The sequence below is a fragment of the Chelon labrosus genome (assembly GCF_963514085.1).
Source record: "Chelon labrosus genome assembly, chromosome: 17".
Classification (NCBI taxonomy): domain Eukaryota; kingdom Metazoa; phylum Chordata; class Actinopteri; order Mugiliformes; family Mugilidae; genus Chelon; species Chelon labrosus.
The window spans coordinates 10425676-10439916 of NC_140350.1; the positions used below are offsets into that span (position 1 = coordinate 10425676).

General features: G+C 41.5%; 2 protein-coding genes across 2 annotated transcripts in view; one reads left to right on the forward strand and one right to left on the reverse strand.

Moving 5' to 3' along the window:
• Positions 1 to 2129: 2129 nt before the first annotated feature.
• Positions 2130 to 7876, reverse strand: tmem218 (transmembrane protein 218). Its single transcript, XM_084564085.1, has 3 exons — positions 7449 to 7876; positions 6493 to 6595; positions 2130 to 3560 (listed from the first exon to the last, which is right to left on the reverse strand). Exons 1-3 carry the CDS (start codon positions 7556 to 7558, stop codon positions 3426 to 3428), a joined length of 348 nt encoding a protein of 115 aa, XP_084420211.1. The 5' UTR covers positions 7559 to 7876; the 3' UTR covers positions 2130 to 3425.
• A 2200-nt stretch (positions 7877 to 10076) lies between these two features.
• The window catches only part of pknox2 (pbx/knotted 1 homeobox 2), a 93035-nt gene continuing 88870 nt past the window's right edge, over positions 10077 to 14241 (forward strand). The window contains exon 1 of the mRNA XM_084564086.1: positions 10077 to 10129. The gene's annotated coding sequence lies outside the window, so the exon portion shown is untranslated. The remainder of the gene's footprint in view (positions 10130 to 14241) is intronic.

A 14241-nucleotide genomic window follows, 5' to 3' on the forward strand; every position in this document is an offset into this window, starting at 1 on the left:
GGTCATTCTTTCCCGAGAGTGAGGTAAAAGGCCAAGGCACCACCGAGATCTCAGTTTGAGGATTTTGCCCCCCTAGTGTGTGTTGCAATGATAGCATCCACTAGCTGTATACAAAAGTGCATAATAGAGCACAACCGGGCAGTGCTGAGAAAAGAAACTCTTCTTGGCCCCACAACTGCATAGTTCGTTGCTCGGGCGACAAGGCTTTGGTTCATTTTCACATTCTATCACTAACTGTTTTATAGCTTAGTGAAATGCTCAGGCAGTGAACTTTGGTGTCTTCAAGTTTGCCAAACACCCACTCGCTTGGCTGATAAACGCTTACACAATTCAAGCCTGTACAAGGATTTAAAATCACCTTGCTCATTTTAGTTTTATACCCCATGGAGCCCTCATCAGGTTTTATTTACCAAACTTTCTGAAAGGATGGCAAACATTGCCATCTGCTTGATTTAACATGAACAGATCGCATTCTTTTGGGATAAGTGCACCAACTTTGCCTGAAATCTTTAATGGATTTTCAGTGTTGTGGGAGCTGGGTGGGGCGGTGACGGGGTCCATATCACAAACAGAGTGTGAGGTGGCTGAGGATGTGAACGGCAAGCCAGAAGTTCCGCTTGAGCGCATCTGAATGCAGGATCTACCCAGAGAGCAGCGCGACCCGTCCCCTCCGCAGTTTCACAACCGAGAACCCTGAGCTTTCTGCTCACACCTCTTTGCCCTTGCATTGCTCTCTCTTTTTCTATCTCGCCCGCCCCCATCTCTTTATATGCCCAGCTGGCTGCGCCACAAAGACTGTGTCTCCCAGCTCCGAATGATCCTCAAACCCCCACACGCTTTGTTCTGCTCATTTTCCCACTCCCTGGAGACAGAGTTTAGCAGCAAAAATTAAAATGAGGAACGGATAGAGGGAGAGGGAAAGATGGGGGAGAAAGATTAAAAAGGTGAGGTAGTGGGAGAGTGTGTGAGAATGTGAGAGTAAGCCAAGGAATAATGTCAGATCTTCTAGAGCCAGACTTAAGGGAACTGCAAAGACCTTGAGTTTGTAGATGGTAAAGACAGTGGAGAATTGGTGTAAACACCTTTTTCAATATGACCTTGGATTATAAACTGCAGTGGAAAGTCTTGGAAAAGGCAATTTTGTTGATAAGTCCAAGTAAAAGAACTTATATGTTAATGGGAACGTCTTTGCCAGCTGAGCTTCTCCTTCAATTTCACTGCTCTTAAAGCTGCTTGTTTCTCGGCGGCCCTTTCTGGTGGGGGGCTAAGATCATGTTTTGCGGTACTCATGCGGTCAATTACGGGCAACAAGTCTCTCCAGGTTGAAAGGTTTTAGATCCCCTATCCCACCCTGATGAAATCCCCCCCTAGTTCCCCAGCTTGTGTGAAATCATGTGGTGGATTGTTTTGCAGAAAAAGGACCACAGTATGGAGATGTGGGCCGGAACTAATAGGATTGGTTTTGATTCATTAGATTCTCTTTCATCATCCTGGTTGGAATTCCACTCCACGTCTCCTCGGGCTTCACACTTTTAAAATGGAGGTGGGAGGGGGGTAAGTGTTTATAATTGAGCCTCCACTGCAAAAGCTCATTACTCTCTATGGAATCATCTGCTTATTGAAACCCCGTGGAATCAGCATCAGGACCATGTGAATACAGCCCGGTGTTTGTCAATGCACTGACAACACAGTGTAGGATATGATTCATTGGATGGCAAATTGTGTAACAAAATGTAGAAATAGCAGTGCACAATGGGAGAACAAAACGATGCCCGCAGCCTTTTAATTCAACTGTTGGTTATTTAGATGTTATCGGTTCTGTGACGAAAATGATTTGAATGAATTGTGAGATTTCGTCTTTTCATTCATCAGCTGGCCAACCCATCCTTACCAGTTAATTCCTGTTTATTTCGATTTGTCACATTTTAAGCCCAAGTGCTGTGGCCCAATCATAATGCCCACACTCATGGACATGTTCCCACTACATTCAAAGTGCGTATCTCTTGCAGATATACTGTATATATATTTTTTTTTACACTTTGCACTTTCTAGATTTCTGTCACTTAATACCATTGTGGCATTACTAGCAGAATGACAAATAGTACAAAAACTGTAAACTAACAAGCATGGAAGAATCCTCCACGATAGAATAAACACATAGGATAAACTACTACACATAGTTCAGGAATCAGCAGTTTATTGGCATAACGGTATGATGAATTCTCAATATGCTTTCATCAGATCTGATCCAGCAACATTACTGTTTTGATTATTAACAAGGAGACAACAACAACAGATGCAAACCAGACTTTATCTATTTCGATTTGAGAAGACACTTGGTTTAATTAGTGAGAGGCTCTGTCCGTCTTTTGGATAAAATCTATGGTTACCATGCCAATTTGTTTTACCTTTACTCGTTTCACATGTTATTTCAATGATTTTCAAATATTCAGTTACTGTGTCGACATGTAATGCTTTATGCTTTGCTGGAAACCACATTCCACGTTGTTGTAGCATGAATGAGAGCCACGTAGAGTGTTCTTTAAGTCCAGAAGAAACAAATAAGTTAGATTATTATCAATAATATATATATATTTGAAGTACCTCTGTGACATGTGTTTGATGTAAATAGTGTGTGGTGGCCTCGATCTGAATAAACGTCTTTGAATTAATAAATAATGTCTTTATTCTAGACAAACTACACACTAAGAAATAAAGAAAACAGACAAACTGAATTAAATGGAAGTCCGCAAGAATATCTGCAAAATTTCGTTTTCAGCTAATATGAAGTACCTTATAGAAAAATGAAAATAGAAAATGCTAACAGATACAAACCCATGACTGATTTGAGGTCACCATTCAAGTGGAGTTATGGATTTCTATTGGCATTAGCCAACATAAGTGCAATAAAAAAAAAAAATAAAAAAAAAAATAGATAAACCAGATTAACACTGGTCATCAGTCAGGCCATTTGAGGAGACACTAATGTGATCTCAGTGCCTCTGGCAGCTGTAAATGACACATCATAAAAGATGCACTCCAGTTAAATGTGTACCACATTCTGGAAGTAACACAACGTCTCACGTACAACATGAATGAACAAGTACTAAAAAATATGTAAAATTACAATAAGACTGAATGTGTTATCACTGATAAAATTACTGACAAACTATTACTGTTCGCTGCTTGTGTTAATTAATACAAAATATAAGGACAAACAAAAACAAACCATGTATTGTTCGTTGTACTTCAACAACCCGCAAACAGTAGTCCATGAACACAACCTTGGACCTCCTGCTGTTTCTGTTTAGGACACATCCTGTAGTCTGTTTTCTACACGAAGGGGAACTTCTCACTACAAGACCCGCTTGTCTTAAGTTGTGTACATCAGAGTGATCCCGGTGCCAGCTCTGACCCTGGCAGCTTTAGTGCGTTCTTAAGGCCTTGGCATACACTGGTTCCAGGAAATGAAAGGGGAGCAGCATGAAGAACACCACGAGAAAAACTGCGCTCACCACGGCCAGAAGCACGTAGCGGCCGATGAACAAAGTGTCCACTATCTGAAAAGAAAGAATGAATCCGTTAGTAGTTCGTACAAACAACACAATAAAAGTGTTTATACTGAAACAGTATGTGGCGAATGGGAAAGACATGGCAGACTGAGCAGTATTCCTCTATTAACCACTAGATGTCGTGAGAGGGCTTTCACAAAGGCTTTGTGTACAAACACAAGTGCTGTGGCCTTCAGAGAGGCTGTGTGAAGGCTTCGTGCAAACAGAAACACACACAAAGCCACATCAACAATAACTTGTTAATTTAATGTGATTGCATACTGTTTATTGCTCCTTTGCTGAGTGATTGCTGTGTAGAGTTTTGCAGAAGGAGGACAGTTTCTCTGTGTTTACACAGTTTGACATTACAGCTTTTTAGAATAACTGTGGTGCAATTTAAACTTGAACAAGCGTGATGAGGAAACTTGAAAGCTCCAGGGTACGTACACAGAATGAAGTGGTGGACAACTTATCTAGCAGGTCAGATATTAACCTGTAAATCATTTGCATATGCAGAGAGGCAGAGGCATAACGGTATGTGTTTTTTATGTCTTCTGTTTGACACAATGTACTGAAAGAATGCTTGAAACAGTAACTCACAGTTAGACTGAATTACTTCTATACTCGCTGACACTAGGTGATACAATAATGCACTGATTCAATGTACAACATGGGTATCTGCACAAATACTGATCTCATTTAACAGATTGCATTTTGGCCTGTGGTGACTAAATCACATTAAATCCTGTCTCTTAGTCTCTGCTGTTACAAAACTGTAATTTTTAAAATAAGTTAATTTGTGGGGAAACAACAATAAGTGTGCGGAATACTCACACAAAGTTTGTTCAAGGATTAATATGTGATTGAAGACATAGCATTACTAATCGCTGAAAGTTTTTAAAGTTGCCATGAAAAGATTTAATCAACACTTCACCGATGCCCCACGGTCTGAGCTAATATATCTATCATGATGAACCCATAAATACAAGAATACTAACCGAGAAACCACCCTTAAGCGACATAACAAGAACAGCAGCCCCTCTGTCGTCTGCAGAGTGCTTTCACAGGGACTGCAGAGTAAGAGCAGGGGTGTGTGCGCTCGCATGTGAACGTGCTACAGCCTAGGAGATGTGGGGATGATGTATGCCGTCTCTTATGGATGCATTTAACACATCTCGCTTTTTAATTTGCCAATTACACAGCAAGCAGGAGCCCAAAGTGTGGGCCATGTTTTATTAATGTGCCACTGGGCGCACGGATAGGAGAAGAGAGGCGGGTGGGCTGGCGGTGGAACTGAAATATGGAGGGGGGGATGTGCGTGGGTGTTATAAACCACCCTTAGTGTGGGACTGGCCTAATTGGCATTATGATATTTTTTTTACTTTTGTTTAACAGCAAAAGGTTAGACATTTCTCTCACACATTATTTTTATGGTTTCTGGATTTTTCACCTTCACCTGTATTTTTGTCTTTGTTTAAACACTGTTATGCATAAAACACAGATTTATTTCAGGGTGAAAAAAAAATCAAAGAGGAGTCACAAAGAGAACTTCATGACATTTGGCTACAAAGGGGATGTACAACAAAAACTAATGTATCCTTTGTATTGTTTAATTCTGTATTCTATTCTATTCTATCTAAATAAACAAAGGACTGATATATCAAATCAATGATAATAATTTGAGAAGTCTCCTTTTAATTGTAACACTACATTCATGTGAGCTCATTTCTAAATCACACACTAAATGACATTTTTTATGTATTGTGCACCCACTTAGAAAAATAACAGGCCTCTTGATGTTGCCCTGAGTACTCTACAGAGAGCAAAGCAGGGTCTTGAAGTGATTTTACGTGTAACCTCTTTAAAACGCCGGAGTCTGTTTCTAAAGCACGCATGAGTTAATTTTACTCAAAGGCCTTGTACCAAAATCCAGGAAGTCACATTTTGCTGCCTCCCTCTCCGTGTTGCTGGTCTGGTATCTGCCTTTGCACAAAGGCTATAAAACATGAGCTGGCCACAACGAGGCTCTGCTCTGCTATTTCTATGGGGTGGCAGCTTGCTTGGCAGATCTGGACGGCTTATTGGCACGACCCAGAGGCAACATGGGGGAGTGTTTGTTCTGTGTTTCTGTTGGACTAAGATAAAGCAGAACAGGCCTTGACGACAAGCACATGCACAGAAGTGCACACAGTGACACTATTTACAGGCATACAGTACTGTTGATACTGACTGACAGTGTGGCAGAGTTGAGATTTCATTTGGGACAGGTTGTATGTGCACGGTAACGTTAAATTTAGCTACAGTCTATATCCTCAGTCAGAACAAATGAAATAAAAGAATTCTGCTCTTTCACAACCCTTGCACGATCCGTGACCACGACAAAATATAAAAATCCCTTTCAGATGTTAAAATATTTGTGACAAATACACATCTGATACTGTAGTCACTTGTGCGCTTAGAGAACAGGGACTTTATGCTATTACATGGCATTCCGTGTTCATTTGATGACCATTCAGCTAAAGTTAGTTGTTCATTTGTGGGCACTGAAACCTCAAGTTTCACTCCGGACCCAAAACATTTGGTGGTAATGAATGCCAAATGGCTTTGCATCAATACGGAAAACATCCCAGGCCTTGTTTTTATTTTCAAATGAACCACATTATGCAGTCACTCAGCAAGAGCTATAATAACAGACGACAATAACAAAGAAATTCTCTGTGCTTTTAATGCGATAAATGGACTGATTTGTAATATTTTCTTGTCATGGATTTGGCAGTGGTACACAAGTATGAATTGCCTCTTCATATTCTTAATGAAATTGTGATTCGTATTCCGGTCTTCAGCTGTAAAACACAAGTTAGCTGACGATGCAGCTCAGCAGACACGGAGAAACTGTCCTACCGGTTCAAATGTGTGAGTGTGATAGATGACTAGAGCTCACCTCTATGTCTTTGAAAGGGAGGGGCGTCTCTGGACTGCGAGGGAAAAACACCAGCACCAAAGTGACGGTGAGAGCCAAGAGGAACAGAGGGATAACCCCAAACCTGGCAAAACATATGAAATCCAAACAAAGAGGACAGCATGAGGACTCCCACTACAGATTTATTACATTTTGTAAGACTTGCAGTAAATGCAGCTTTTTTTTAATATTCATATATTTTAATATTCACTTATTTTATAATTCTTTAAATACTGTGTATAAAGATTTTTTGTTTTTCTATTTTTTTTTTATTGTTTATTTTAGTATTTTTGTTATATGTGGTGTCTAGTGCCTGTACATTGCTGCTGCAACTGGGAAATTTCCCAGTTTGGGATTAATAACCCAAGTACCAGTCCAAACAAAGGCAGTCTTTGTTGTGCTTTTAAAGTTAACTTAAAGCCAACTTTCTAAATAGCAACGTGGGTGAAATCTACTCAAAGATCCTGCACATAGTTATTTACATTTATGCAGGATGTTTGATGAAGGGTAACTGCACAAGTGTTAATCAGCAGAGAATGCAGAGTGAATGGTAAAAGCAATCGATCAGTACATAATGTATATAATAATTAACTGGTTCGCTAGAATTTAACAGTCAGGAAATGTTGATCGCTTTAGGTAGCCAACAAAATAAACATGGTAGAACAATGTGTTAGATATGAAAGTAAAAAAGGCAATGTATCAAATTCATATTAGATATCATTTATTTACCTTCACAAATTTGGGTCCACACTAAAATTCTACTCGTTTTACTGTAATACATAGTTACTTGATGACTTAACTTTACAAGAAAACACCACTATCTCGGTTTAAGGTAAAGTGTAGATGCGTTCTACACATAACACTGAAATCACTTCATACATGCTGGTATTTTCTGCGTAAACCGGGTTTAGATAAGGAGTGTGTCTTGTCTCACTCACTTTGCTAATCCTGATGCTCTCAGTAGCATCATCCCAAACACAAGAGCCGCAACCCAAACGACAGCAATGATGAAAACGCCAGTACCGACTTGGAGGACAGTATTTGCCATTTTTTTTTTCCTGTTTAGCAACGTTGTATTGTAGCTTTCTCAATGGGAAGAACGATTAGTCTATACTGTGGATAAAATATAACTTTACTAACAATGTTCGTGACATTATTTATACCACTCTAGTAGAACAAGCAAGGAAGCTAGCGGTAACTAAACACCTTTACGTGGTGAAATTAGCCGTCACTGCTCGAGCTGCTGTGCTGACACCGACAAAGTAAAATAAAATATAAGTCATGCTTGTTAAACCGTTTTGTTTACATAAAAGTGCCCGCTTGTTACCGATAAATCCGTCATTTGCAAAGTGGAAAACCGCCCGAATGGGTGAATTACAGCCTCTGGATAAATAAATCTCTCTTCGTCGCGTCCGGCGCTTCCTGGTTACAACAAACTGGAATGTAATTGGATGAGTGGACAAGAGAACTATCCAATCAAATGCGTCCTTGCTTTAAAGTGGAGACATGTGCGGGAAACAGGTACAGATTTTTTAGCAAAGCTTGCCTGTGCGTAATCTTTATTTTCGCGTGTTCTGTTTTCGCTTTCTTGTAGTAAAACTTCAGAACATAGAACAACAAATTACTGTCGAGAAATGGAACCTACTTATTTTCGTAATAGCTCAAGATACTGGGTTATAATTAGCCTGTAATATGTGACCATGTTTTAGTATCTTATTTCATAACAATGGCGACTTTCTTTCTTAAAGGTATGCCTTAATAGGGGATACTTCTGAGATAGTAGGCCGAATCAAAACAACGATGGCTGCCCGCCGGCTGCCTGGACAATAAACCCCAGGTAAAAATACAGTTGCAGCCACAGCCTGTATGCAACAAAGAAAACGTGTTAAACACCTTCTCTCTAATTTTAATCATTTCCACTCCCGATGAATACACCCTATTCTACACACATACCCAGAATCTGCATGGGCAGGCTACTTTAGTGGCTATTTAAAGCCAGCGGAGCAACAGAGCATAAAACACATTCAATCCAGGCACATTTCGAGGCTACAATTTACACCACAGGTGTTCACTGCACAAAGTAGCCTAGCTGGCTTTGCTGTTGTCCGTCTGATCAGTGGTCACGAGTGCAACTTAGCAGCATGTGTTCTTTTCACATTTTTATTCATAACAATTGTGCTGGTCAATGATTGTGTGATCGAATCAGATATCCACTGACGAGCCTCTTTAAAAAAAAGTTTGTGTGGCTCTTGCATGCGTTCCCTGGATTGCATCAATTAGATTTGTTCAGTAAAGTCCTTTAGACCTATCTAAACTTGATTTTATTATTTATTTATTTATTCATTCATTCCAAGAGGTAGTTCGTCTGTATGTTTTTAACAGGAATCGAAATTGTGGAAAATGTCTGTGGCTCTTATTGGCAGCACAGTTTCTGTGTAATGACTGATGCTGACCGACAGGGGGCCGGCCAGACCCGCGAATCAAAGGCACGTGTGTTCCAGCCGGGTTCCAGCCAAGCGCGCGCGTGTGTGCGTGTGCGCGCGCGCGCGCTCCTAGTGGCGGTGTCTGAGTGCTTACTGGAAGAAGACATGTTGCCTTTAGGTGACCCTCGTACGATCCACAGATCAGGCGTTTATTAAGGATTCGGATACTTAATTAAGTAGTCAGGCAGTAGATTACTGGACATTTTAAAACAGTTTAGAGCAATGAATTCGCTAAACAGTAAAAATAAAAGCTAAGCCTCAATACTCTTGACGTTCTCGCTGAATTTACCTGACTGTCCTTGAAGTGATTTGTAGTTTTTCTGCACTTCGAACACTGTCAAACAGAATAAAGCTTAAAAAAAAAACGCAGGAAATGCAAGCGTTTGTCACTCATTCTGGTGGGCCCTGACTGGTAACCCGATGCCCGGGGTCCTGTTTCTGTTTGAGCTAATAGGCCGGGATAGCAGTGAACCCGAATAGATAAGAAAATAACTTAATTAGGAAGAACAATAAACAAGCAAGTGTAAAAAGGATTGCATACGGCAGTTTTTGGTCTTCCAGCTGTAACTTTGTTACGATCTGAACTCAGTCCACACTTTTGTGTGTAATACTTCTCTGGAGAGGTTTACCATGCAGAGTAGAAACACATCATGAGCAAGCAGTTTCCTCCAGTGTAATTAAAGTAACTGAAAATAAAGAGATAAACTGTGATTCTTGCAATAATTCTAATGTATTGCTATGCTAGCCACCATTCCTGCAGAATGCAATGATGATGCACAACGAGATGTTGAAATTTATCAGACTTGTACAGGCTAGCTATATATATATCTATTTTCTTAAGTATTTTGTTTATTTTGTAGTTTTGAAGCAGCACTGTGTCAGCACTCCCTGAATTCAAACGTAACGCCGTGCTTTTCCCAGGTTGTGTTTTTCTGGTGGAGCCCAGCACGTGGTTGCCGTATTTCCCATGGACACTGGAAGGCATCAGCAGCCCGGTGTTGGGAAAAAAAAAACCGGGGGAGCGGAGATGAAGATGGAGGTGGGAGGGGCCTGGCACCGCTGACGTCACCGGCTGTGTGGAGGAGTATAGGCTGTGCTGTCAGCCCAGTGTCAGTCTGATGAAGATTGGCATGCAGGTAAGCTGTCATTCATTTTCAATGTCAGTGCATGAGAGCAGGGCTTTACCACTTCAGCGTCCTTTTTTCCCCTTTCCCCCCCTTCATTACAAAAGGCAGGACATTATTCATACAGTCAGACAGGCAGCAGGCCAGAGTGAGAGAGAGAGAGAGAGGGAGAGGGAGAGAGAGAGAGAGGGAGGGAAAGAGAGAGACAGAGAGTGAGGGAGGGAGAGAGAGAGAGAAAGAGAGGGAGAGCAAGAGAGAGAGAGAAAAGGGAGGGAGGGAGGGGGGCAGTCGAGGAGGGGGAGAAAAAAGAGAGAGGGAAAGGAGAGGAGATGCATTTTTGTGCTGGACTGAAAGACCAGTGGATTTTTTTATTTTTTTTTTCATATGTTCTCGTTATGCTTGATGCTGCGTTTGGATTTTTGAAACTGTCGCGGTAATGTTTGTGATGCAGATGTCTAGGATGTTTTTTTTTTTTTTTTTTTTTGCTGCGGATGTTTTTGTGCGAAAGGTTGTAGTTTTAAAGAATAAGAATTAAAAAAATAAATTAAAAAAAATCAGCGAGCGGTTCGGGCAGAGCGAGCGCGTGGAGCCGCGGGAAGCTGGCGTTTGATTTTTTTTTTTGTCACTGTGATTTTGTCACGGCTCCGTCAGTCGGCGCCGCAAAAACACGGTCGCGTTCAGATTATTTGTGTTTGTGAATTTTTGAACAGGCGCCGGTGTCCGTGCAAAAAAAAAAAAAAAAAAAAAAAAATACACACAGATTTTTGTGCATGTTTTTTTTTCACCGTCGCTGCTTTGATTTTGACTCGGAAAGTTGCGGGTGACGGGGTTTACAGAAAACGGGACGACGTTTTCCAGCAACTCAAATTTGATTAGAATTAATTTTATTCTTGACAATTGTGTGGCTGTGTGTGTCATGTGTGTGTGACATAATAAAAAAAAAAAATAACCCAGGCATAATAATATCACACTGAGAAGAAAAGAAAAAAACAACCTCAAGATATTTTTTAGTGACCATTTTAAAAAAGGCTTTGTGTAAATTTATATTTGTAACTTTCTCTCTTCTTAGTTTTCTATTTGCAAGTCATTAACAGCAGTGACCTAAAACTACACTCTTTTATTTATTATTTTCTCACAGACAAAGCTGTGTGCAGGTTTACATTTACTCTGTAAAAACTGCTCTGGGAGTCTGATCCGGTCTGATTTTCTCCACGAATTCTTGGTTGAAGTGTTTCTGCATCTGAGTGAGGTCTAATGTTTACCCTCAGCCTACCCTGCCCTGTAAAACCTTCCCCAGGCTGAACACTGGCCTTCTTTGTGTGTGCCACTCACCACTTTCTATTTCAGAGGACCGGTTTATTCGCCCATTTGGTTGAATGGCTATATTTCGCTCACGGGAGACGTTTAACCGGCGTCGACGTGTTTATTTGTCGAAAGCCTGCGTTTGTCTGTCAGGCCGCTTTTGTTTGATTTGATTTCGAGCGCCTTGCTATTGGAAAGGCACGGATTCCCAGGTGACTTGATAGCTTCGGTACGTCCAATCAGTAGGCTCACCTTTTCAGATGTCGTCAGCTTTGCTCTGTGCTACTCAAAATTGCACACACCCAGTACATGTGCATGCAAAAAAGGACAAGTAGCTAAATGTTAAGTTTACTTTCACAAACTCACTGTCTATGTTGTCTGTCAGTGGTAAAATATTACCGCTGTATATTACAAAATAAGCGTCCCCCATAGCTAAGATCATAGTCTCAGCATTGGGAGTGCATTAACTTAATTAAATATGCCTGAACCATTTGTTTAATAATCATCTCCTTCCCTTCAGAATTCACAATGGCCATTTTGACCACTTTAACTCCCTTCGTCAAACACATTCAGCAGGTGCAGAGTGCCGAGTGTAAAAATCCCACGAGGAGCTGAACTCGCGCCCCTTGTGAAAGCAAATGCTTTGAAAGACGCTGTTGTCGCTGCTGCGCGTCGCCGCTGAAAGAGCAAAAAGAGGGCCTGCTACCTTTTACAGCGTTCAAATGGTTTGGTGTACCTTTGTCAGTGGACGATTCAGCTGGGAGCGGGTTTTTCGACGGTGCACGCGCGCAAACGCGAGGCGAAACGCACCACTACCAGCCACCCTCAGAGATGTTTGTTCTTTGTTGTGGCGTGCCCCGCGCAGCTCTTCACGTAGTCGGAATGGGATAATGTCAATTTAGTTTATCCTCCAAAACCCTGCTGAGATCTTAATTGATGATTTGTGTCATTGGACAAGCAGCCCAGGGGCACATTTGGGGCCGCAAAATACTCTGACACTATTTGCATATTCCCATTCCTACTATATGGGTAAATTACATGATGAGATGTGATGCTGTGCATTCCTGCAGCTTTTGGGGGGATAATCACTAATAAAGTGATTCAGTCACACTAAATGAAGGGAGTAAACAGAGCGAGGAGAGCATATGTTACAAACCAATTTAAGCGTTTATGTATGGCCAAAAAGCAATTGAGGAAATTAAACCATGAGCAAATGTCTTGTCATTTCCTTCGCCTTTTCCCCTAATTCCGCCCTGCATGGTGCCACGGCAACCAATACATCATTTTTGGAGAAAAGATCAGATTTTTGGGGGGTACGACTAATAGGACTTGCTTTGCAGGATTCCCTTTCCTAGCCATCAGATTGTGAGATATCTCATTTGTTTTTTTGAGGGCCTCACTTTCTTAAATCAGGCTGGGAAAAAAAAAAAAAAAAAAAAGAGTGGATGTTCAGAATTATTCATAAGGCTTTAGTCTGCTGGGTATCCTCAGCGGAGTGCATCTAGGTCCTGTTCCGGCCCGTGAGCAATGTGATGTAGGCTAGATTTCTCATGTTCAATAGCGGGGCAGACCTTAAGACAATTGTGTTGCGTTGCATGTTCTGGCCCCGTCTGGGCCCTCGCAGGTCATGCCCACTAAGCTCGCTTGATCCCTATTGCTCTCAAGAGGAGGCAGAGGCCTGTTTATGCCGTCAGACAGCACAGCTTAAGGACAGCCCTTGCATGCTTACCCCTGCTCATTCCACAGCCAGTGCTGCGTTGGCATGGCTCTAAGTAAGCCACCAGGGAGAGGGGTCGGAGAGAGATGGATTGGGTTGATTTATGCTTCAAGAGCAGCAGGCAGGCAAATTTAATGATTCCCCATATATTGTCAAACATCACAAAGCATTATTTCTGGAAGGACATAGAGATGTAATTAAATACAAGCCGTGTTTGAAATCCACAATCGGCCGCTATCGCAGTCATTTTATACGAGACTTGAGCAGATCTAGGAACACAGGGTTTGTTGCAGAATTTGCTTTTGATTCATTTATTTCTGTGAACTTCCGCATAGCAATAGCTACGGATTAGCAACAGAGTTTGCAGCAGGAGATGGCACTGGTGTGTATAGCGGCGTATGTTGTTTCAGTGGCATTGCAGCAAACACTAACTACAATTCAGGATCAAATAGGTTTTGAATCGCATGAAGACACTGAGGCCTAGTTGTTGATATGATTTATTGGCAACGTATTGCGGCACGGTATCACCCTACACTGATGACAGCAATTTTTGGTTATGTTAAGACCAATAGCTGCTTTTGTTGTCCAAACTCCCTTCGTCAAACACATTTGACACTTGATCTAAATACCTGGTATCTGGTGCCATCCATGGTTGGCCATCCATCCCCAAACATTTGTTGATATGTAGCCTGCATCACATCGCTCTCAAGCATCAGTTTGGTGGTTGAAAACACTGTTTGGTTTTATAGCAATACATGATCCTGTGGCCTCTTTCTTGCGTCGCTTCACCGCACAAGATGTGATTACCTCATCATACGAGGAAGTTAGCCCCTAGCCTGTGCTTAAAACGTATTCCTCTAAAAAAGAATGTCGGCCTCCAGAACGAGATCCACCGACTGATGGGTCTTTGCGCATTCGACTCAACCAGCCGCTCAGACAGTCCTCAAACAAACTTTTCGAAGTCTTCTCCTCCGCACATTATCTGAGATACGCGCTTCGGCACTGAACACCGCAGCATGCGAGGAGTTATACAAAGGCTCCAGTCATTAGGTAATGATTTTAGCATCAGTACTCTGATTGCATTCCTTTTTTTTTTTTCTCAAGC